This window comes from Ammospiza caudacuta, chromosome 17 (assembly GCF_027887145.1).
Source record: "Ammospiza caudacuta isolate bAmmCau1 chromosome 17, bAmmCau1.pri, whole genome shotgun sequence".
NCBI lineage: Eukaryota > Metazoa > Chordata > Aves > Passeriformes > Passerellidae > Ammospiza > Ammospiza caudacuta.
Window position 1 is genome coordinate 10,643,841 of NC_080609.1, and position 21,470 is coordinate 10,665,310.

The 21,470-nt window shown below is 42.7% G+C and overlaps 3 protein-coding genes across 3 annotated transcripts in view; 1 reads left to right on the forward strand and 2 right to left on the reverse strand.

Moving 5' to 3' along the window:
* The window catches only part of USP42 (ubiquitin specific peptidase 42), an 18,383-nt gene extending 13,867 nt beyond the window's left edge, over window positions 1-4,516 (reverse strand). The window contains exons 1-2 of the mRNA XM_058815684.1: window positions 4,359-4,516; window positions 569-806 (exon numbers count right to left, since the gene is read on the reverse strand). Of these exons, the coding sequence (XP_058671667.1) occupies window positions 569-797 (229 nt within the window). The 5' untranslated portion in view covers window positions 798-806; window positions 4,359-4,516. The remainder of the gene's footprint in view (window positions 1-568; window positions 807-4,358) is intronic.
* EIF2AK1 (eukaryotic translation initiation factor 2 alpha kinase 1) lies at window positions 4,461-18,366 on the forward strand. The gene is given in 17 exon segments (XM_058815687.1): window positions 4,461-4,512; window positions 4,515-4,924; window positions 4,927-5,011; window positions 5,443-5,601; window positions 6,811-6,947; window positions 7,568-7,599; window positions 8,063-8,162; window positions 8,824-8,904; window positions 9,273-9,370; window positions 10,983-11,036; window positions 11,321-11,708; window positions 12,780-12,891; window positions 14,351-14,457; window positions 16,135-16,255; window positions 16,370-16,449; window positions 16,825-17,058; window positions 17,531-18,366. Coding segments are annotated over 17 exon segments (2,373 nt in total). The 3' UTR covers window positions 17,654-18,366.
* AIMP2 (aminoacyl tRNA synthetase complex interacting multifunctional protein 2) lies at window positions 17,910-21,341 on the reverse strand. Its single transcript, XM_058815688.1, has 4 exons — window positions 21,177-21,341; window positions 19,457-19,663; window positions 18,907-19,138; window positions 17,910-18,422 (listed from the first exon to the last, which is right to left on the reverse strand). Exons 1-4 carry the CDS (start codon window positions 21,297-21,299, stop codon window positions 18,037-18,039), a joined length of 948 nt encoding a protein of 315 aa, XP_058671671.1. The 5' UTR covers window positions 21,300-21,341; the 3' UTR covers window positions 17,910-18,036.
* Between the last annotated feature and the right edge of the window lie 129 nt (window positions 21,342-21,470).

A 21,470-nucleotide genomic window follows, 5' to 3' on the forward strand; every position in this document is an offset into this window, starting at 1 on the left:
TTAATTCTTCTAATAAAAGACACAAACTCCCACTCTGATTTTAGCACCCGATTTCTTTATCTCTATGTCCTTTAATCTCTTAATTAAATTATTGTTTTTTTCCTTATCGTAACTTAAACCACAAACTTACACTTGTGGTTATGCAGTAAGAAAAATCAGACAGACAAACAAGTAAGCAGCACAAAAAGTAACCCCATAGATATCAGATCTCTTCCTGGGCAGTGTTATTATTCAAAGACTTGTGAATAATGGAAGCCATGAATAGACATGGTAAAATGTACTTTTCTCTTCAGAACAGAAGAGACCTAGGTACATCCATGCATTATGAAAAGCTCCCCTTGTTTGATTTTACATAAATAAAAAATACTTTACAAATCAATTGTAAATAGATAAACCCAAGTTCTGCAACACCTCTCCCTGCAGCTGCCTCAGGGGATGCACAAAATTGAAGTCTGTGGCTGCACTCTTGATTTGCTGTAGTCCCATTTTACAGCAATGCAACAACTAAAATCTGCTTCTACTTTGGTTTTGTTTTCAACAAAAAGGAGGGAGGACAGAAGACACTTACCTAGATCTCTTTGGGCAAAAGGCTTTGATTTTTGAGATGATCTACAATAAATATGCCCCCCAGGACCTTTGTCCACAGAGACTTTGTTTGGATCTTCTGTAGGAGGTACCCGGCCCAAACTTGCAGTGCGAGACGTCATTTTTTTAGTACGGGGTTTCATAGATTTGTCAGAGCGTCTTGAGGAAGATTTTTTAGACTTTGAAGATTTTGGCTTGTTAACTATGGTCATTGTTCATATCTGCAACAAGGCAAAAGTTCTGTTTGGTATAAGAATGTCCAAAGTATTCCAGAAAGGAAAGACCAAGATAAATCCTGCCCCTTAGTTTCAAAGAACCTGAAGAACTAAACAGCTAAGAATGATTACAAACAAGGGAACAAAACCCCAAAACACACCAAAAAACTCCACCCAGTGCAAAACTGAATGCACAAAGTAGATTTTTTCCCATCCAAATGGCATCAATATTTTTTTTAACTTCTGCTGAGTTAATGACTGATAGCATTTATTGGGATTTTAAACCACTATAGTTGCCAAGATCTTTTTCTTAAAAGAAGCTGTGAGCAGTGGCACAATCAAGTGCTGGCCTGGTGAGATCCAGGAGGAATTGTCTGGCCAACATCTTCCAGCTCCTGGGAACCACACACCACTGATGACACAGAGCATGGGAAACAGCTCTGAGAAATCTTGGGAAAAAGAGCTAGAAAACACTTGCAAATTTATTTCCACCTGGGTTTCTTCTACCCTTCCAAGAAGTATTTGTTTGGATACAATTTTGGCAGTATTCCTTGTGGTATTTTGTACCCATCATTTACAATGCTTACTTATAAACCAAGAAGTTGAATTCAAAAGCATCTTTTACAGTTCTACTTATGTAAAGTTGTTTTGCCAGGGAAAAACAAAAGAGGAATGTAAACTATAAAAAGAAAATGATGACTGCAACAGAAAGCAAAACAAATCCTAATCCTCAGCCTTCAAGAATAAAGGCAATAACTGATACCAAGTCATTTATAAAATGCTGATTACATTTCAAGATGTTACCTCTTTAAATACATGTAATGTTGTGTGTATAGTAAGCTGCTGAACAATTACATGATCAATTATCAACTCCTATATGTAAATTTTTACTACTATCGTACTCTATCATGTAAGGCCTGTTCAAGTTTAGGGAAACTATAAACTTAACTGAGGGTTTAAAATATAACCTGCTTTGTAACACTAAAATAACTGAGAGAACAAAGCATGAAGCAGTTTCAGATTCATGGCACAACTTCATTGCTAATGATGAAACTTCCAGTAGATTAAACAAAGCACAGTAAATCGCAGAACTTCTATTCCCACAAAAGACAAATCATGTGTGGAACCTTTAATTAGATTTTTTTCCTCTCTAAATTTTCAATTTAAAAGCTACCCTGTACACACTTTCCATTTTAGAGACGATAATACACAAAAAATGGGAAATTCACCTATGTAACTGAAAAATGAGGACATCCTTGTCCATTTCAAAGACTAAGATGACAATTCTTGGGCTTAGTGATTTTCAGGAGAGATCCAGACTCCAAATTGCAGATACTGGTGACATCTACTTTTCCTGATGGAAAGGGAAGGGGTTTCAACAACATAATGAACTTATTTGCAGGACAAAAACCAGAATCAAGACTGCAGTGAAAGGCAAACAGAAGAACATTATCACAAAAAAGATTTGGCTTTATACTGACCAATGAGGGAAGCCTCACGTATTTTTAAATTTATTTTTGACAACTGAGTAGCACTGATTGGTGCTGCTAATTTAGTTTTGACAACTGATTATCAGATATCAAATGCTAGACACCTGCAACTATCAACGGATGTCAAAAATAAATCCACCACTTTTTCAAAATCTATCAATATAATTAATTTGGATAGAGCATCTTTTGATGAAGTAGCACAAACATTACACGGATATTTCCCCACTGTTCACTGTAAATACAGGTTCTGCTCCTGTACCACTGCTGAACATAAATTCCCATTGCCATGTGTATTGAGCTCTTTTTCCCTCTGCTATTCCCATAACAGACTTCTCACAGTGTGATACTGACGAGCAAAACAGCACAAACAGTTGCTTTCCTCCCATTTGGAGTGATGCATCAGCGTTGTTTAGATTCTTTTTTCGCAGTCTCATCACAACACGCATCAGTTAATACTCGGATCTAAATATTTATGTTTGGTCTCCGCTTTGCATACAATAAATCACAGCTCAGGAGGGTTTTATACAAGATCCCGTTCACAGAACCGCGTTCAGCCAGGGAGTACGTGTCTTTATCTCAGTACAAACCAAACACTTCCAGCAGCTAGTGTCAAAAACAAGAGCGGCACACGGCAACAGCGAGGCACAAACAAGGAGCAGGAGGAAACTACTCCGGCAGCAGCCCAGGCAGAGTCACCCCGCTACATCACCGACCGCACCGCACATGCCGCCGGCAGCAAAAACAACCCGGGGCAGCGCACAACACAAACACACGCCCCGCGCTGGTTTTACTTTCGTTACAAAATTAAAGGCAGCAGAGGCGAAAGTGATTAATGCATTTACCCTGGCAGCGCAGGCGGCGGGGAGCGCTCGGCGCGGGGCAGCTCCGAGCTCCGTGTCCCGGGGCCGTTGCGTGTGGCGGGACCGAGCCCGGCCCCGCGAGCGCCCGCGAGCGCCTCGCTCCGGGCGGCCCCGAGCCCCGGAGCCCGCTCACAACCGAACCGCCCGCCCCGCCAGCGCCAAGCCCGCAGCACCGACCCGCTTTCCCTCGCTCTGCCCTTCTGCGGGGTCCCGCTTCCCGACAACGTGCTGACACCGGCAGTAAAAGGCCGCTGGCAGGGGCAGGGACGGGCACCGCACGCAACATGTCCGCACTCAGCGCGGCAAGAGCCCAAACACACACAAAACAAAACCCAGCCCGACGCGCAGGCGAGGGGGGCCGGGAACCGGCCCTGAAGGAGCTCCCGCCTCGCCCTTGTTCCTCTACACCTCACACCGCCCGGCCCCCAGCCCCGCGGCTCCCCGCCCGGGCCATGCCGCCTCCGCCGCCCGGCCCCGTGCTGACCTGTCCGGGCCCGCGTCCCATCCCGGCCCGGGGGCAGGACCGCGGCGGCGGCGCCCAACGGCGGCTCCGTGCCCATGGCAACGCGGGTGGGGGGGCGGCGAAGCGAGCGCGGAGCCCCCCGGGCACGGGGCGGAGGGGCCGCGGGAGCCGCCGCCACCGCCGCGCCGAGCGGGAACAACGCGGGGGCAGGCGGGGCACAGCGCCGCTCCCGCGGCGGGACGCGGGGCCGGGGCGTCCCGGCCGCCCTCCCGCCTGCGCCGGGACGTGGGGGACCCACGCCGAGTCCCCCACGCCGACAGCGGCAGGAGTAAGAAGGAAGGAGATGCGGGCGCCGGCGGGACCCCGGCGCGTAACGGAGAGGGCGGGCGGGCGAGGAAGCACCGCCGCGCCGGGAGGGGGCCGGTCCCGCCGGCCCAGGGGGTGGCGGCGGCGGCGGCGGGGCTGGGTCCCTCCGCCGCGTGTTGGGGACGGCGCCCCGCCCCGCCCGGGGGTCCCACCCCCTCCGGCTGCCCGCCAGCCAGGAGGGCAGCGGCCGAGCGCCCGGCCCGCGCCCCGGCGCGGTGGGCTGGGCTGAGCCGGCTGCTCCCGCCGGTCGCTTTCCCTTCCCTTTCCCGGGCCGGCCCCTCCCCCCGGCCCATTGATTTCCAGGCGGGAGGCTCACGCGGTGCCGCCGGGCTGTGCCGGGGCCGCCGCCGGGCCCGGCGCTGCCCCCCAGCCCCATTACCTGGCTCGGCCCCGCTTGACTCGGCGCTGCCGGGTCCCCCTCGCCGCAGCCCCCGCCTCAGCCCGGCCCGCTCCGCCTACTGTTACAGTCCGTCGGGGAACAATGACGTCCCTCCGCCGGCCTCTTGCATCCGGGGCCCGGCGCCGGCCGGGCAGGCGGGCGGGGGGAGGAGAGGAGGCGGCGGCGGCGGCGGGGGGAGCAGCGAGCGCCTCCGGGTCACACGGGGACCGGCACCGCCCCTGTGCCGCGGCCGGGAGCCGCTAGAGGGGGCTCGGCGACCCCCGGTCCGGGCGCGGGGCTCACGCGGGCTGCGGGCGGTGCCGGTCCCCGTGCGGAGGGGAGGGGACGCTCCGCTCCCCACCGCAGACCTTCGGTACGAGCTCCTGCCCGCCCGTCCCCGCCTCTCGGACCGAAGGTTCCCCTCTCGGGTCTATCCCTCCAGTCCATGTTTTATCTCTCCGCGCTCAAAGAGCGGCCATAAACGCTGGCCCGGCCCCCGGAGCCGCCCACGGCGGGCCGGGCGGGTCCCGCCGGCCCCGGCCGATGGGATCCCGGTGCCCGGCATGTGATGAGGGGCGGGAGGGCTGCGGCCATGCGGGCGCCGGTACCCGCCATCGAGTTCCCTGAGGAGAGCCCGGAGCCGCGCTTTGACGGTAAGCGGGGCCGGCGGCAGCCCTGTGGGTGAGCGGGGAAATCACGCCTTTCCCCCGGCTGGCAGGGAGGGTAGGAGGATGGAACCGTCGCCCTCCTCTTCCCGTCCTTCCCCAGCGCTCTGAGGCGCGGGGGTGATGCAAGAGCGGGCAGGCCCTCAGCAGCGCCCTGCCCTGAGGCCGCCGTGCGAGCTCCCCCTGCCTCGGGCTGGGACGCCTCGGCCTCCCCGGGTAGCTGCTTTCCGAGCACACTTACAAAAAATTAATTATGTTCCTAATTGGCCTCTTAAAGCTACTCGCTCAGTTGGCAGCTTGGGTGCTGCCTCTGTGGGCCGGGGTTGTGATGAAGCTGTGTGGCTGTACATTGTTTTCATGTTTAGGTAAATGGGTGTGTACTGAGGCCAAAGTTCATTTGCCTGACTGTCCTCTTCCAGATTCGGATGTGCCGGCGGAGCTGCGAGTTGCAAACGGGTCGCAAAAATTTGTGAAGTTCACTTCGACCATCCAAAACCAGCTGCTGCTTGTGTCACTGCTGGAGCATCTTTGCCACATGTACACACACAACCCCGTTCACTCCAGGGGTTTGTTCCGAAGTCAGTAGGAAGAGTTCATTCGTGTCTCTCAAACTGCCTCACTGCAGTGTGTACCAGACCCTTCTGTGTAGAGTTACAGTGTAGTACCAATACAAAGCTGTAGGTTTCATCCCGCTGAGACAAGAATGATTCTGTGAAGAGGATGAATAACTTAAATCAACTAAATTGGCAATGACACCGTGTCTTATTTTTGAAAACAGTAACAGAATATTGCTGTAGATGTAAGGATCAGACAGTTCTGTTTCAGCTAGATCGTGTGAGTTGCATCATGAGAAGGGTAGCAGGGTAAATTATGTTACTGTTATATGTAATCTAAAAATGCTGGTAGAAGAGGAATTTAATAAAATATTTATCAAGAAGTAGGTGCAGTAGAGTCTTCACTAAATATTTCAAAATTATATTCTGTAAAAATCTGTGTCAATACCTTTACAAGTTCTTTATTTTGCCATAAAGTCTCTTGATATCATTCAAGGAATTCACATTTTTTAAAATACCTTCTTGGTATATGACTTACTATGGCTATTTTGTTCATTTAGGTGTACACTTAGTACATTTAAGAAAGCATATCCAAGGGTTTTGTCCTTACTTTACATGACTGTAGGAAATAAAATGTAATGTGTTTTTCATAGTTAAACTTATGCCATTTATAGCATCACAGTTGCACCCATCTCCAGGATTTATGAGGGTTTGTTTGCCAGAGTTGTTTTACTCCATATGAAAAAGATGAAGTGGTGTAAGGGAGTGACTTCATTCTCTATTATGAGTATGTTTGGATGGAAATTAGAAAATCTTGACATTACCACTTCTGATTATAAATCCATCCTCATAATTGTGAACCTGCTTTGATTTTTTTCTTTTCACTGATCAAAATCAGTCCAAAAGTAAAATGTAAGTGAATGGGTGAAAGTGAAAATGAAAGTGTTTGTTTAACTCATCTGCTGAGGCGAGGAGGCAGAGGAGATGCAGTTGTGACCTTGGAACACAACAAATAATTGTATTTTGTGAAGGGATTCCCATTGAGCAGCTCTAGTTTGGTTTGAATTAGTTTAAATTGCTAAGGGTACAGGAACAGCACTAGAGTAGGAGGGATTATTCAGTTTTTCAGTCATGTTATATTCCAAATTAGATTTCATGTTTTAAAACTTTCATGGTCTTATTGGATGGCTTTATTTCATATTTTTCTGTCCTTTTCTCTGTTCCTTTGTGCAGTTCTTCGTCAGACTTTCACAAGAACAGGGTTACTCTCTCCTTTTGTCTTTTGTGATGAATTTAGTACTATAAGACTGCAGCACAACAGAGCCATTACTGAACTGATGAAAGCAGCTAATCAACAAGTGCTTAAAGGGGTAAGCTTTGTTACATGGCTTTGGCAACCTCTGCAGTAAGGAGCTTTTGTTTAGGGATTCTTTTCATATTGGATTGGGTCTTTTTAATAATTACACAAAATAACTCCTTAGCTCTTTGGAATGGCATGCTCTGGTTCTGTAGGTGCAAACCAGTTTTTGAAGCCATCAATATTTTGTACCTTGTTAAAGAGTAACAATTTAAAATGTTTGTAAACAAAGGCAAGGTGTTGCTAACACTCATATTTGTATTAGTGGAGGGTGTAGTTTGTGTGCTTGTACTTCAGGCTGAATCAGACCTGTTTGCTTATCTTGCTGTTTGAACTAAGCTAGTTAATTTTGTTTTAAGCACATTTTAGAGCCCTTATTTTATCCTGTTTGCCAGCACAACTCTAAAAGGGCAGTAATCTCTCCAGCAGAGAGATGTGAACAGATGACCAGTGGGATAATAATACTTTAATGTGTTGAAGCTCTCTGCAGCATGTGAATGTCTGTCAGAACCTCATTTTCTTCCAAGGAGGTTGCAGTTTCTGTTCTGATGAAGCTGTCCATGCCACTGGCACAGCAGACCTGTTATTCTTTTTATATGGCATGTTTTTATGTTGGATTTTGTTGTTTCATAGGAACTTGATAACGGAGAGGCTCTTGCAATTGGGTATGTATTCAAAGCATGTAGAAATACTAAATTGACTCCTTCCTTAAAGTTCTTTGCTCCACTCTGAATTTAAATAATACTACATTTCATTTCATATTTGGCTGTGAAACAGAAAAAATGGTAAAGGTTTTTCCAAATTCTCAAAATGATGTGGTGATAATTCGTTCTTCAAAACAAATCTTGCAGTCAGTGCCACAGTTTAGGAAAACAAGATTTATCAGGCATCAATGTAAAAGAATCTGAACACTTCTGTTAAAACAGAGTGTGGATTTGTAGCACATGTGCATGCTCTTCAGTCTGCTGGTTTTCAGTATTTACTGAAACTCAGGCTGGTTCAGTATGGTAATGTGAAAGTACTTTCCTCTTCTTTCCATAACATGAATAATATTTTTAGCATGTGTACAGCTGTATCTTACTTGTAAGTTGTAATTTAGTTTAATGCAGCCTAACTTTTCTCAATTAGGGAAAAAGAAGTTCTCTTTGAAGCACAGACTTCACGATACTTGAATGAATTTGAGGAGGTTGCAAGGCTAGGAAGTGGAGGATATGGCAAAGTATACAAGGTATTCTTTACCTCCCATATAAAGCTACTCTGTTTATATCTGTTTTTTGTTGGAATTTGGAGTTACTCTTCTAGCTGTACTGCCAAATGTTTTTGAATAGAAGAGGTGCAAATCTGTACCTTAAAAGAAAGTTGGTGTTTCATTTCAAAAGCTGCTCAGTTGCAATGAGTTTTGTTTGCCAGAAGCAGGATACATCAGATGTTTTACTTTGTGTATTTTGACCCTTTTAAAGTGAATGAAAGCTCCTTATTTGACATGTGAATTATTATGATATATTGACTCTACACAGCATCAGAAGTGATTGGTCTGCACTCCCCAATGCTTCAGTTGTGGCTGCTTTTAAAAAATGAGCATAAACTGTCCAAGCCAATGTTGAATTGTACTAAGTACTTGTAGTGTATGGGCAGCCCAAGGTTCCCTATGAGATATGTGCCATGTGGAAATGACAAATGGGGTCTCACATATTTATTGAGGACTTGTTAAGCCATTATCAGGACCTGTGTGACAGCAGGGGCCTAATCCCAGTTTAATTCCCTGATACAGGTGATATTCCATAGGAGTGGGGTGCAGAAGTAAAATTTTAGAAAATAGTGGGTTCAAAAGGATTGAATTAATCTAAGCACATTAACATCTAATTTTCTCCTATTGCAATTGTTTTCAGGTCAGAAACAAGTTAGATGGTCAGTTCTATGCTATTAAAAAAATCAAAATTAAGAAGGCTACAAGAAGAGATTGCATGAAGGTATTCTTCTTCCTGTGTTTTGTCCCTGTTTTAACTCCTCTGTAGCTTATTCTATTCTAGTTTATTAATGTAGCTAATACAAGTTTTTATGCATTCTGAATTTCCAAGGGTTTGAGCCTATCAGTACCTAGTAGAAAAAACTAAATGAGACACATTGAAGTCCATTAAAAGAACTGTTTAATTACTTAAATTTGGTAATCTCTGCAATGATGAAAATCAATTTGTTTTAAAGCTTTCACTTTTTTTCTGTTACTGTAACAATTTCATCTGCTCTTTCTCTCTAAGAAACTTACTTTTTGTTACCTTTTGTGTTCACTAAGCACACAAAATAAAGGAGTGTCACACTGTGGGGTTTTTTGTCTTTTTAGGTGCTCCGAGAAGTCAAAGTGCTGGCTGGGCTGCAGCATCCCAATATTGTAGGCTATCACACTGCTTGGATGGAGCAAGTTCAAACAGTACATCCAAAAGGAAAGTACAGCTCATTGTGTAAATCTTGCTTGCATCTTACAACCTCTGTACTGCTATTTTCAGGAGAGCATTACTTCTCTGATAAAATGACTATTTTTTTCCCCCTCCTTAAAAGAACTAAAAGAAAGGGAAATTGCAAGTGATCACCAGGTCCTTCTGTGCATTCAATCCCTCCTTACCAGATAATTTATCTGTTACTTAGTAATTAATTTGGAACTGTGGAAATATCTGCTTTACCTGTGGTAATATATGAGGAGGAATTTAAAGTTGTGTGAAGGTCAGTGAAATCAGTGAAAACCTTTTAATGCAAGAAGTGGTGAGTTGATGAGGAGAAGGATGAAAGCTGAGGAATGAGCTGCCTCAGATATTGGGGAGAAAGTGATGAATAGGACAAAAACCCCACAAATTTGCAACTATGTTTTGAAGTCTCAGAGATGTAACAACGCTAGGAATAAGCAACCCAGTATGCTTCTCTTCTGATCTGGAAAAGATCTAAGAAAAACTGAAAGAACCTGGAAATACATACTTTTAATGATAACCCCCCCACCAAAAACTCTTTATTTTGCTTTCCAAGTTAGACTTTTTAAATTTGATTAATTGTGTTTCATAGTCCTGCACTGACAAAGCAATTGGATTTTTTTGTGTATCAGCTACTGTCTGTAACTGTTGAGAATTTATCTACTTTTGTGTTATTTTACACCTTCTTCTTGGTTTTTCTCTTCAGGTTCTTTGTTCTCAGCTCTTTGCACACTCTGTCCTTTGGTCCCTTTGTAACCCTAATCCATTGGTCCCTTTCTAGTCCTTTCCTGGAATGCCTTTAGCAATTAAATCTTTTGATCCTCTCTTAGTGGGAGGTTTGGTTATGCTCTGTATAACTTTATTGCTTTCTAAGTCACTGACTTATTGCCCAGCCAGCCATAAGCACAAAAGAAAAGGCATAAGTGCATAGGAAGTTGACAGTAGAGTAAAACAGGCAAAACTTTTTAACCAATGATCCAGAGAATCAAGGGAAGCAATTGTTTAATGCTGGGGGTCCTTAATAAGTATTTAATGGAATTGCATAATGGAATCTGCAGGTAGCTTCTGTGGTACTTTATGGTTTCTCTTGTCTTACAAGATTGATGTTTTGTATTTGCTTCTGTGTCCTGAAACAGCTTTTTCATGTAAAAATACAATTTTAATGACAATTATTTCCAAGATATCAAGTGTCTTCAAAACAGCAGCAGTGTGATGTGAAGGGTGATGCCTTGTGGAGCTGCTTCTTTAACTGTGTGTTATTCTATACATTGTAAACCCTTGCTTTGAACAGGCTGACTTCTGAAAGATCAAGTCTAAGTAGATATTTATGAAAGCCCAGTACAACCCTTTTATTAACTTTGTACAATGTATATTTTCTTTTCATTTAAAGATTAATTAATTACATGTTAGGGTAGCTTCTTAGTAGACTTAACAAGTCCCTTTTGCAGCAGCAGAAGTAGAGATAATCTAGAGCTATCCACAGGTAACAAAGTTAAATTAAGTGAGGTGCTCTAGCTTAAATGGTAATTTTTAGTAAATATGTGGATACATTATTTGTTTTATGAAATACCATATTTATCTTTGCATCCAACAGGTAAAACAATAATGGAGTTGCAGCCACTGGTTTTGGAGCAAAAGAATAGCAAGTGAGTATTACTAATCTCAGTGGTAACAAATTCAGCTTTAACTTCAGCTGTGTGTCTGAGCCATTGCTGTCTGGGACAGCTGTCCATAATACCTGCTGGCAGAAAGGATTAAATCAGCTGGAGCCTGCACTGAAGTTATGTAATCCTGGAGTTTTATGTGAGGAAGCAGCTGAGCTCTTACTTGGGAATGCTGTTTGCAGTTGGGGAAAAAAATCAGTATGGTGTATCACAGATGGTATGAAACTGTGTACTTATTTGAATTTCTCTGCCTTTGTTGTTTTCAGTGATCACTGTCACATCCAGAGTGTGGAAAGTGATAGTTCAATTATCTTTGCTGACCTTACCTCAGAAGAAAAGAAGCCCTGTGACAGTACCGGTCTTAAAAATGTGAATAGAGAATCAGTGCAGAATATGGATGTGAGGAATGACTTTACAAACAGCAATAGCAAAGAGTGTGTGAAACCAAATAAAGGTGAATTATCCACAGAACTACAAGGAGGCTTTGTAAATAGTGATAACAGTTTATCAAGTGATGTGGACAATCATTCAACATGGGGACCTCATTCCAGTCTGGATCAAGGTGCTAGCACTGAAAGTGAGTCCAGCTCTGAAAGCAAGTCCTGCTCTGAAGGATGCTCCAAAAATGAGGTAGCGCTCTGTGGAGACTTTGAGGTAAATACAGTTCTCTTTAAGTGTCCTTATCTGCTGTCTAATTTGGTGATGTTTTTAAAGCAGTTCAGTAGACAGAGAAAATGAATGATTTATAAAAATAAATTTAGAAGAATGGAATGACTGCAAGTAGAGCCAAGAGTTCAAACAAATTTTATTATGTGGGTAACATCGTTTCAAGGAAGCTGACCAGAGGAGCTGGCAAAGCTCAGCATCTGTGAGGAACTTCCCATGTGTTAGGCCTCTTGAGTCCTTTCAAAGTACCTGCATGAATAAAAAGTAGTACTTAAACAGCCTCATCAAAATTGAAAATCTTTAGCTTTTAGTAATGAAAGGTAAAGCAGCTATTAATGGTGAAAGTGTGTTGATATGTCATGTGTGCCCCTGCAGTGTAGGAGTACATGGGAAGGAGATAAAAGCAGATTTGAGCAGGGAATCACTTGTGCTTCTAAAACCTTGTTGACATTTATACCACACCACTGATGTGTTTTGTATAACAAGCCAGCTCTGGAGTGCTTCAAGCTTTTGCTATCACTTGGAGTTCCCTCTTGCAGGAAACCCAGTTTTAAAGGTGTCTGCTTGAGTTGTCCAGGTTATCAGATGAACTGGTCCATTACCAGAAATTGAGCTGTATATTTATGGTAATAAATCAAACAGTCGGACTCAAAGGCCTTTTCCAACCTAAACAATTCTGTCATTCCATAAAATTCTGTATGAAGAAGTTGATTTTTTCCTGCTATTTTATATGGATTAAGCTGGAATAAACCTCTGTTTAGTATTTCTAGAGGTTTCAAACTCTAATTTGAATATCAAAGATACATCTGGCAGTTTTGTTAGCATTTATCATATAACAATTGTTAAAATTTGAGAAACAAGCAAAAAAACTCTCCAAAACTAGATAGCATTGTTGCATCTGCTTCTTGAGTGCAGTAGATTACTAATACTATACTTGATGTCCTTATGGTACCTGTTTTTATTTAAAAAATGTTGGGTTTATTTACTTTAAAGAAAATAACTGAGGAAATACTGTTCATGTTACAATGGCAAAATGATGTACAACTATTTTTCTTTTAGGTGGAGTATCACTTGATGCTTCATATACAAATGCAGTTGTGTGAAATATCCCTGTGGGACTGGATTGCTGACCGTAATAAAAGATGTAACAAGAGATCAGAGGACACTTCTAGTAAGATTCATCACTGTCTAATTCATTGTAAACATTTTTTTTTTTTTGTAATTTGAAGTGCAGTTATCTAATTTTATTTTACTTCAGCAGCTTATAATACAGATCTTTATTAAATTCTTTATTCACTTAATCGAATAGCAGCTTGTATTGAATTTGTGCATGATAGATGTTGGTAAAAGAATTGAAATTCCTGAGTTTTAGACAGCTCTTCAAAAAAGAATGACTGAATGCCTGAGGCATAGTTGTTACCAGGGGAGATCAGTGTCTGGGCAATGCTCCTTATTTGGAGCAGAGTTTTTTATTGACAGAATCTGGGGCTTCTCAGAAAGCTGGTTAAAGGCTAATTTATCTGCTGCAGAAAATACAATTATATCATTTGATCCAGACAGGTTAATTTGTAATAGGTTAAAGAATGTAACATTGACTTTTTCTGAGTGACCAGGGGTTCTCATGCCCTCCTACCAAGCAGTCATCAGCAACTGTTGACATTTGGAAGAACAAATCCAATGCTCTTAAAGCAGTAGAGACTTGTTCCATCCTCTGGGGTGGTTGTACAAAAGCAGCTTATGCACATCAGGTTGTAAAACAAAATGTGTGATTAATGTTTTATCTTGGTTTTAATCACTATTAAGGTAAATCTGTTGTTTTCATTGATAGGGACAGGTTTACCAGCAAACTGTCAGCTGACTTCCACTAATCTCTCCTGTAATCATAATATTTAAGTTTTCATGAGTTAAATGATTATATTCCATGAAATGACAGAATTATGATGGCATTTGATCTTGCAAAATGCTGTTTTCACACCTTTTCATGGAAAAGGTGAATATTATCATAGGTTAGACACAAAGAGATAGAAATCCAAATGTGAGTAAATGGTGAGTGTTCAAAAAGACATGTTAAATATGGCTCATTAGAGCAGGGAGACAATGTAGTTTAATAAAACAGTAATGTGGAAAATGGTCAAAACAAGGAGGTGCTAAGTTTATTTAGGACAGCTACAGCCAGAGGAGATTGAGGAATTTCAGAGGGTAGCACAGCGGCAGAAGGATTAGGAATAAAACAAGAAGAGTGCAAAGCAATGTAGCACAAAAGACAGCATGTTGCTACATAAATTATTATGATTTTATCTGGAACTGTATTTTTCATGCTCGATCAGGACTTGCATGAAAGTAAAAAGTTTCCTAAATTCATAATCAAATAACTGTCTGATGGGGTTTGGAAGAATCTTTTCAGAAGGATATATGTTCATGTTCCTTGACCTTTCCTTTTTGGAATTTTGATGTTAGTGACTTCTGGCTGATTCAAAAATAATATCTTGAGAAAAGCATATTAAAATCTGTATTTAAACACACTCATTCTCTTAAAAATTGATTCCACATCATAATAAACATAATTCAACCATAATACCACCATAATCTTACATAACTCAGTAAAACTAGGTGAAATAATTTGTTTTAAGGTCCATACCATCTTGTGGATGTTCCCTGGATAATGAAGATTTTCCAGGAGGTAGTGGAAGGAGTTTGCTATATCCACAGCATGGGAGTGATGCATCGAGACATTAAAGTAAGTTCATCAAATTATTACTTGAGGTGAAGAAAACAAAGACAATTTACATTATGGGAGAATGAAAGCAGCTTCACAGTTGCATTAGAGATGACCTGGGCTCTTAAGAATTTAGTTGTTACATATGAGAACATACATCATCTCCTCTATAGCAGTGCCATGCTTTCTTTACTATCAGCATAGTACTGTTACACTGACTTACAAGTGGATTTTCAGCTCTGGAGGTGTTTTCTCCTTTGAAGCCATTTTCCTTCAGAAACAAGCATGGTCAGATTGGTTTTCTTTTGTATCAGTCTTTCCTTAATCAGGATAGGAACTTAATTACCTAAAAAAAGAATATTTTAGGTAATTACAAAAATTAACAAAATCCCTTGACTACACTTCAGTTTGCTAACTGCATACCGTTAGCTTTTGAGAATATCTTCTAGTTGCTTGCTTACTGATAGACCTGAATAGCAAGGAAGTGAATGTGTGTTTTCCTACTTTGCTTCCTACTCAGGTTTTCTGCATCTGATACAGGAGCTGTATGAAGAAATCATGATTATTAAAACTTCACATGTGGAAGCTTGGAACTACTTGAAATCACAGAGTCTTCACTCTGGATTAATTTTCATTTTTCTGTCAACTGGTCCAGGGTGAACAATTTTTCATTTTGCCTCCCCATTTAGCATCCTGCTGGCCTTATTGTCCAAAGTCTGGTAGTTACATAAAGAATTCCACAATTCCATACAGTTACTGCAGACCTGGTTTGAGCCAGTTCTCATGGGTTTCACCATATATTCTTCTAATGGTGATTTTGCAGATACCTAGCAGAGACTGTAATTTCTGGGATAATATTCTAAGAAAGTCTTTCAGTGTGTGAATTTCTGAGAACAGAAGCCCAGTGGGTGGGTGTCTTGGATATGTTTTTACTTCAGTGGATATGAGAAGCCTAGCAACTTATTCAACAGTGCTGCATCTTTTAAGTTTGATCTGCACTGAATAAAGGAAAAGAGTGGAGATTGCCCATCTCTTGTTAAACTATTCACATCTCCTTTATACACTAATAAAAGACCAAGTATTTCCTTTGTGCCACCTGAACAAGTTGGGGAATTTTTCTAGGTACATAAAGCTTGCATTTCTCCTTCTTCGTGATCTTAAAACCAAAATATCTGGATAAAAACTGTTTCAGTTTTCTGAGTCACAGCTCTCAAGTCTGTCATAATTTGGCTTTTTTTTTTCCTAGCAGCTTCTCAGAACCAAGTAGCATATTGCAGCTGCTTATCATACAGAAAAGGGTATTTTGGGTTGTATTATGTCTAGCCCAATGATATTTAGTCATCCTTCCTGCTGCATCAGTTGGTCAAATTTACTGTCCACTCTGCCTGTTCCTGTGCTGCAAATTTCCCAATTTCTGTTGGGAAAAAAATGTACTTAATATTTTCACTGAATCTTGGTTTTTTTCTGTTTTGCTTTTCCTCCTTTTTTTCCTTGTTCCAGATATGTGGCTTTTTGGCCCAAATGGGGTTGCTAACACATGATTTGGTATCAGCAATAACTATTTTCTCTCTCCCACTACTAAAATGTTAGTCATCTTATACCTGTGAAACGCTGGATTTTACAGACTTTGAAACAGGTGAAATTCTGTAATTCTTTACACAGACATGTTTCTAAATTGTATTCTGTCTTCATTTGCAGCCTAGAAATATCTTTCTACATGGATCAGATCATCAGGTAAAAATAGGTGACTTTGGATTAGCCTGCAAAGACCTTCTTTGGGATGATGCAGACCAGGAGTTTCAGACAGAACGGATAAATGGTAAGAGAAGACAGTGTCATGGCTTTCAGTGTTTAAGTTTCTATGGTATTAAAATCATTAAAGTCTTACTTGCAAGGGTAACAACACTTGCTAAGTCTCAATTGCCTTTCAAAGGACTGACACATACGTCAGGAGTGGGGACGTGCCTCTATGCCTCACCAGAACAACTGCAGGGATCTCACTATGATTTCAAGGTAGAGAACTTTGTTTTGTTTCTTCTTTTCTCTATTAACATGCTAGATAATAGAAATAAATAAAACCTTTCAATTGGCAAATACATAAACATTCCTCCTACTGTCACTCCTAATGTTTTTCTTGAAACATGGATTTCAACTTCCGTTCTTGTTTGTAGTTAAAGCAAAACTTTTTTTTTGCTATGTTGATAACATAGTAAATAATATAATAATATGCAGATTTGAATTTGTGTTTACAAGTGTCATGATGCTCTTCATATAATCATGAAACTTCACAGTTGTGAAACTTTTTCATAAAATGATTTTATAAGAAAAAGAAGCCCACTAAGTTAAAACTGCAGTTATCCCAGAACTTTCTCTTCACCCCATTAACAGTCAGACATGTACAGCTTGGGTGTTGTCCTGCTAGAACTCTTCCAACCATTTGGAACAGAAATGGAAAGAACAGAAGTCCTTACACATTTAAGGACTGGCCAAATTCCTCACACTTTCTACAAGAAATGGCCCACTCAGGCCAAGTATGTGAAACTCCTCACCAGTCCAAGAGCTACAGAACGCCCGACGGCGGCTCAGCTTCGGGACAGTGAACTCTTCCACACCACAGACCAGGTAATGTGTGCCAGCAACCCCAACCCCTCCAGCCTAAAGCAACATAAAAAGAAAATGCCCTTTGTATCCCTGCCTGCATTACATGTGTTTGGCTTTGAACTTAATCACACGTTCCTCTTAAGACTCTTTTTCTGATTACAGTATTTAGGCCACTGTATTATTTCTGGTGTCTTTGCAATGAGATAGCTGGTCATTAACTTTAGGCAACTTGCTGAAGACTGTACAGTTGAGAGGCATTTTTATAGGTCAGAAAACTTTCAAAGCTTTTCATCACATCTGCAGATTCTTCTAATAATTTTTCCTTTTTCATGCCCCACTGCTTTATGGATTTAAGTTATAGTCACTTGAATGTAGAATAGCTGAGTGCTGCTGCACAGTGTCTGTAGTGGATTGCAAGCACAATTCAAGTAGGGCAATAAGGCTTTATATCCTTGTTTAGCTATAAATGAAGTAAACTGACTCTCATTTTCAGGTTATTTCTAACCTCCAGCAGAAGGTGAGACAGCAAGAAGAAGAAATAGAGAAGCTGAGGGAGACAATAAGACAGCTTTCTGAAGAGCAAGATGAACAAACAAGACAAGGCTCTCCTGTTTAAGTACAGGAAGAACTATCCTTGATCGTGTGTTAAGTTATATAAAATGTTTCTTTTTTTACATAAAATACTTGAATGCATTTTCATTTGGCTGTCTGTTCTTAAAAGGTATTTACCTTTTGCCTTGCCCGAAGGCTCCTGAGAAAAGAATCACTTGCAGTGGAAAAACCAAGAGCACAGGCTGTATACCGTAGACATTGAACAAACGTGTTACACAAGAGTTACAAAAAAGGAAGGTCACACCCAAAAGGCAGCTGTAATGTTTTTATTATTTTAGGATTCTGTCCAACTGTAATACCTAAAATACATCTCAGAAAGGACTCCAACATTACAGCAGACACGAGGTGGAGTAAGATTAAAACAACATCAGTGTGAAGGGTAGGGGCTCACTTGAGTAGCTTCATCACAGAGCTGAAAGGTGCCAGATTCTCACAGGACTTGATCCACTTCTGCACGTTGGCCGGGGCGCTGCTGGCAGTGCCCGTCTGCTGCAGCGCGCTCCACGCCACCACGTCGGCCAGCGTCAGTTCAGTGCCCACCAGCCACGGGCTCTTGCCCAGGGCGGCGTTCATGGAGCGCAGCACTGCTCCCCTCTCCTTGCTGCTGCCTTCTTGCAGCTGCAACATGGCTGTGTCCACCCAGCTGTCGATCAGAGTCGAGGTAACTGCGTTGTACTTCTGCCCAAACAGGGAAAAGAGGAATCGAGCGATGTTCCCCTCTCCTTCTATGGGGCACATGGTTTGAATGCTGAACTTCATCTGGGGTTTGGGAACTGAAATTAACAGAAGGGGAAAAAAAGTGAATCCAACATAATAAAGAAATTAACTAGAACAGTAATTCCATGATGAATATTTGTGATGCCAGCACAACTTTTAATATTAACCTGATGAACAGTTCTCAGTCCTGTGGGATAAAGAGATCGCTTTTTTAAAAATTCAGCCAAATCTCCCCCATAATTTCTAGTTACCTTATTTGTAGAAACTAAAAAACATGAAAAAGCCCCCCCAAAACCTGAGGGTACAAACAACCCTGTCAATGCCATGTGTATTTTAACAGCAGTTACTATGAACAAGAATCTTTCTCTTCTGGCCCAGCATGGTTCAGAGCTATGAAAAGAGAACAAAAATGTTTCCTGCTTCTTCATATCCACCATATGCCAGCACAGGGACAATGAGGCATCTCTGTGCAAGGGTTTATAGCACAACTTTCATTTTCTCTTCTATTGTAAAATATTGATCTACAAATTTCCTTCTTACCATCTTTCCAAATCAGAGTAAAGCCCAACTGATACTCATGACGTGGCTGCTTCTTAGTCTGCTCTCCAAAGCATTTCAAGAGGTTTTCTGGCACACTTTTCACTGATGAATGCGTGTGAACAGCTGATAATATTTTGTACCGTTCACAAAGCAGACTGTGGATCACTAACAGTGACAGTGGAGGTAGAGAAGGATTTGCATTGATGACAACATCTTTCAGGGCTCCATAATCCTGAATGGAAAGTAAAACATTCAGCAGGTAAGACACATTCCAGGTCATACTCATAACTACTGCTTTCATTTGGCACCAAAATGTACAAAATCATGCACATGTATACCTGAAATTCTAACGATATTAAAGTAAATAAATTCAAGCTTGGACATTTAAAACTTGTTTAAACCTTTACACATCCTCCTTCCTCAACATGTAATTAAATGGTAATTGTAGATTGTGTACTGAGTTCTGAATGTCCCAGGTTTTAATGCCCCCTTCCAGCCCTGAAAATGGAATGTTGAGAAAGCGCCAATGTAGCTGCTCAACTAAACTCACCTTTCCAAGCATGAGATCTAAATCTGCTCCATTTGTTGACAAAGGAGAAGATTGATCAGTTTGAATGATATTTGTTACATCGAAGTCAGCATCTGGGGTTTGTATCATCTTGGAGAGTCCATCCACAGCACTCTTGAGTTCATACAAGCGCTTCAGAATCTCTTCCTGGCGGGATTCAAGTGCTTGAAGTGATGGGTCAACCTCCTCCTACAGGAGAGGAAAAAGCAAGGCCATATAAACATTGACTCAACTCAGTGAATAGTCTACAGCTCACTTAAGGTTAAGTTTTGAAAGACTAAACACCTACAAACAGCCAGACCATGGGTTTATGTCTATCAGTAGTCTCTCATCTGTATGAGTACGGTGAAATGGCATATTTAATAAATTTCTGAAATCTTCCTGCTTAATAGATGCTTCTAAACCATTACAGCAAATTCTGTAACACAGTCAAAATCAGACAAAGAGTTGGCAGTGAAGTGCTGAACAATGACTGAAAAATCAAAGACAGCTTGTCAGGTTCTCAGCCCAGAAGAGCAAAGTTGGTAAGTCTGTGGTACAGTGGCAAAACAAGGAAACTTTTTGACAAATCAGGTAGTTAATGAAAGTAAAAAGCCCTGCAAGTTTAGATGGATGGATTCAGTCTTTGTTTCAGAGAATATAAATTACAGTGGAAAAAAAAGACCTTGGGCTTTACATGTTAATACCAATGCAGCTTTTAATCTGTATTACCTCACAAGCATCTCATCTTACAATCTCTTTTAAAAGAGGATGAAAAATATACTCCTGTGGCAGGTTTTAAGTCTACTAGTTTAAAATAATATTAAAGAAAAAATTTCAAATAACCTATTTCTAAGCATCCTGAATAAGGATTAAACAAACCCAAACTATCATGGATGAAGAGCTAAACAAGGTATCCAAGTAAAATATTTATATCCATTTAACATAATATTCTCAAAGACAAGACAAGGGAAGACCTCTTAAGTGCCATTATTTAGTTGTACACAATTCCATCCTTTGCAATGGGAAGGCATTTCATTAGCATTTCTGTTAAGTTCTGCCCCAAAGTTTCTCCTCCTCAGTGTCTCCACCATCGAGCTGGGTGAGGGCACGGCAAATCCAGGATGGCCACAAGTGGCCTGTGAGAATGCCAAGCACTCCTGGCACTGGAGAGACGCTGCTCAGCTAAACCTATGTAACACAGTATTTGGCGTTTTTGCCTTATTTAAGGCGAAAGAAACTGAAACTAGAAGCTGAGGCTGAGGGAGTGTATTTGGCTGGAACCCGAGCTGAGGCAGCAGGGCGATGATGCAGCAGGACGGAGCGAGGCCTGCTGGGCGCTCTCCGGGCGGGCAGAGAGCTCAGCACGGCCATTCAAACACAAAAACCGCCACAGGGACACACGCGAGAGCCCAGGAAAGTTAAAATGAGAACTGCGGACGGCTTTAAAGACACTACAGGGAAATTATTGAAAACGCTGATTTTATTTAACCCTCGGACCCGCCGCTTACGGCGAGCCGGAGCCAGGGCCCCTTCCGGGGGCTGAGGCAGTGGGACTCGGTCCCGGGATCTCTCCGGCACCGCAGGCTCCTCCCGGTTCATACCGGAGCTGGGGCTCTCACCGGAGGGAACACCGGCCCAGCGGCGGCATGCCTGACCTGGCCAGAGCGAGCACCGCGGGCCCCAGCCCAAGCAGGTCCTTCCGCCCACCCCTCGCTCGTACCTGCGGCGGCGCGGCGGTGCCGGGGGCGCGGTGCAGGTTGGGCAGGGGGTACATGCAGCTGGGCAGGTGCTCCGCCAGCACCGCCGCGCTGTGCAGCGGCCGCACCTTGTACATCGCGGGCATGGCGGCTCCCGGCCCGCCGCACGCCCGCTCCGCCGCCGCCGGCCCGCCCGCCCCCGCGCCCATTGGCGGAGCGGCTCGTGATTGACACGCGTGACACCCAATGGGATACGGGTTCGCCCTTACGGCCTTCTGCTATTGGCCGGCGCTGAGCTGCGGAGCGCGTCCCCACAG

Excerpts from the sequence above, each read along its gene's own strand:
- AIMP2 (XM_058815688.1), bottom strand. The coding sequence starts at position 21,299 with ATGCCCGCGATGTACAAGGTGCGGCCGCTGCACAGCGCGGCGGTGCTG. Across the intron at positions 19,664-21,176 it reads GCACCGCCGCGCCGCCGCAG|GAGGAGGTTGACCCATCACT; the intron begins GTACGAGCGAGG and ends CCTCTCCTGTAG. Across the intron at positions 19,139-19,456 it reads TAGATCTCATGCTTGGAAAG|GATTATGGAGCCCTGAAAGA; the intron begins GTGAGTTTAGTT and ends CTTTCCATTCAG.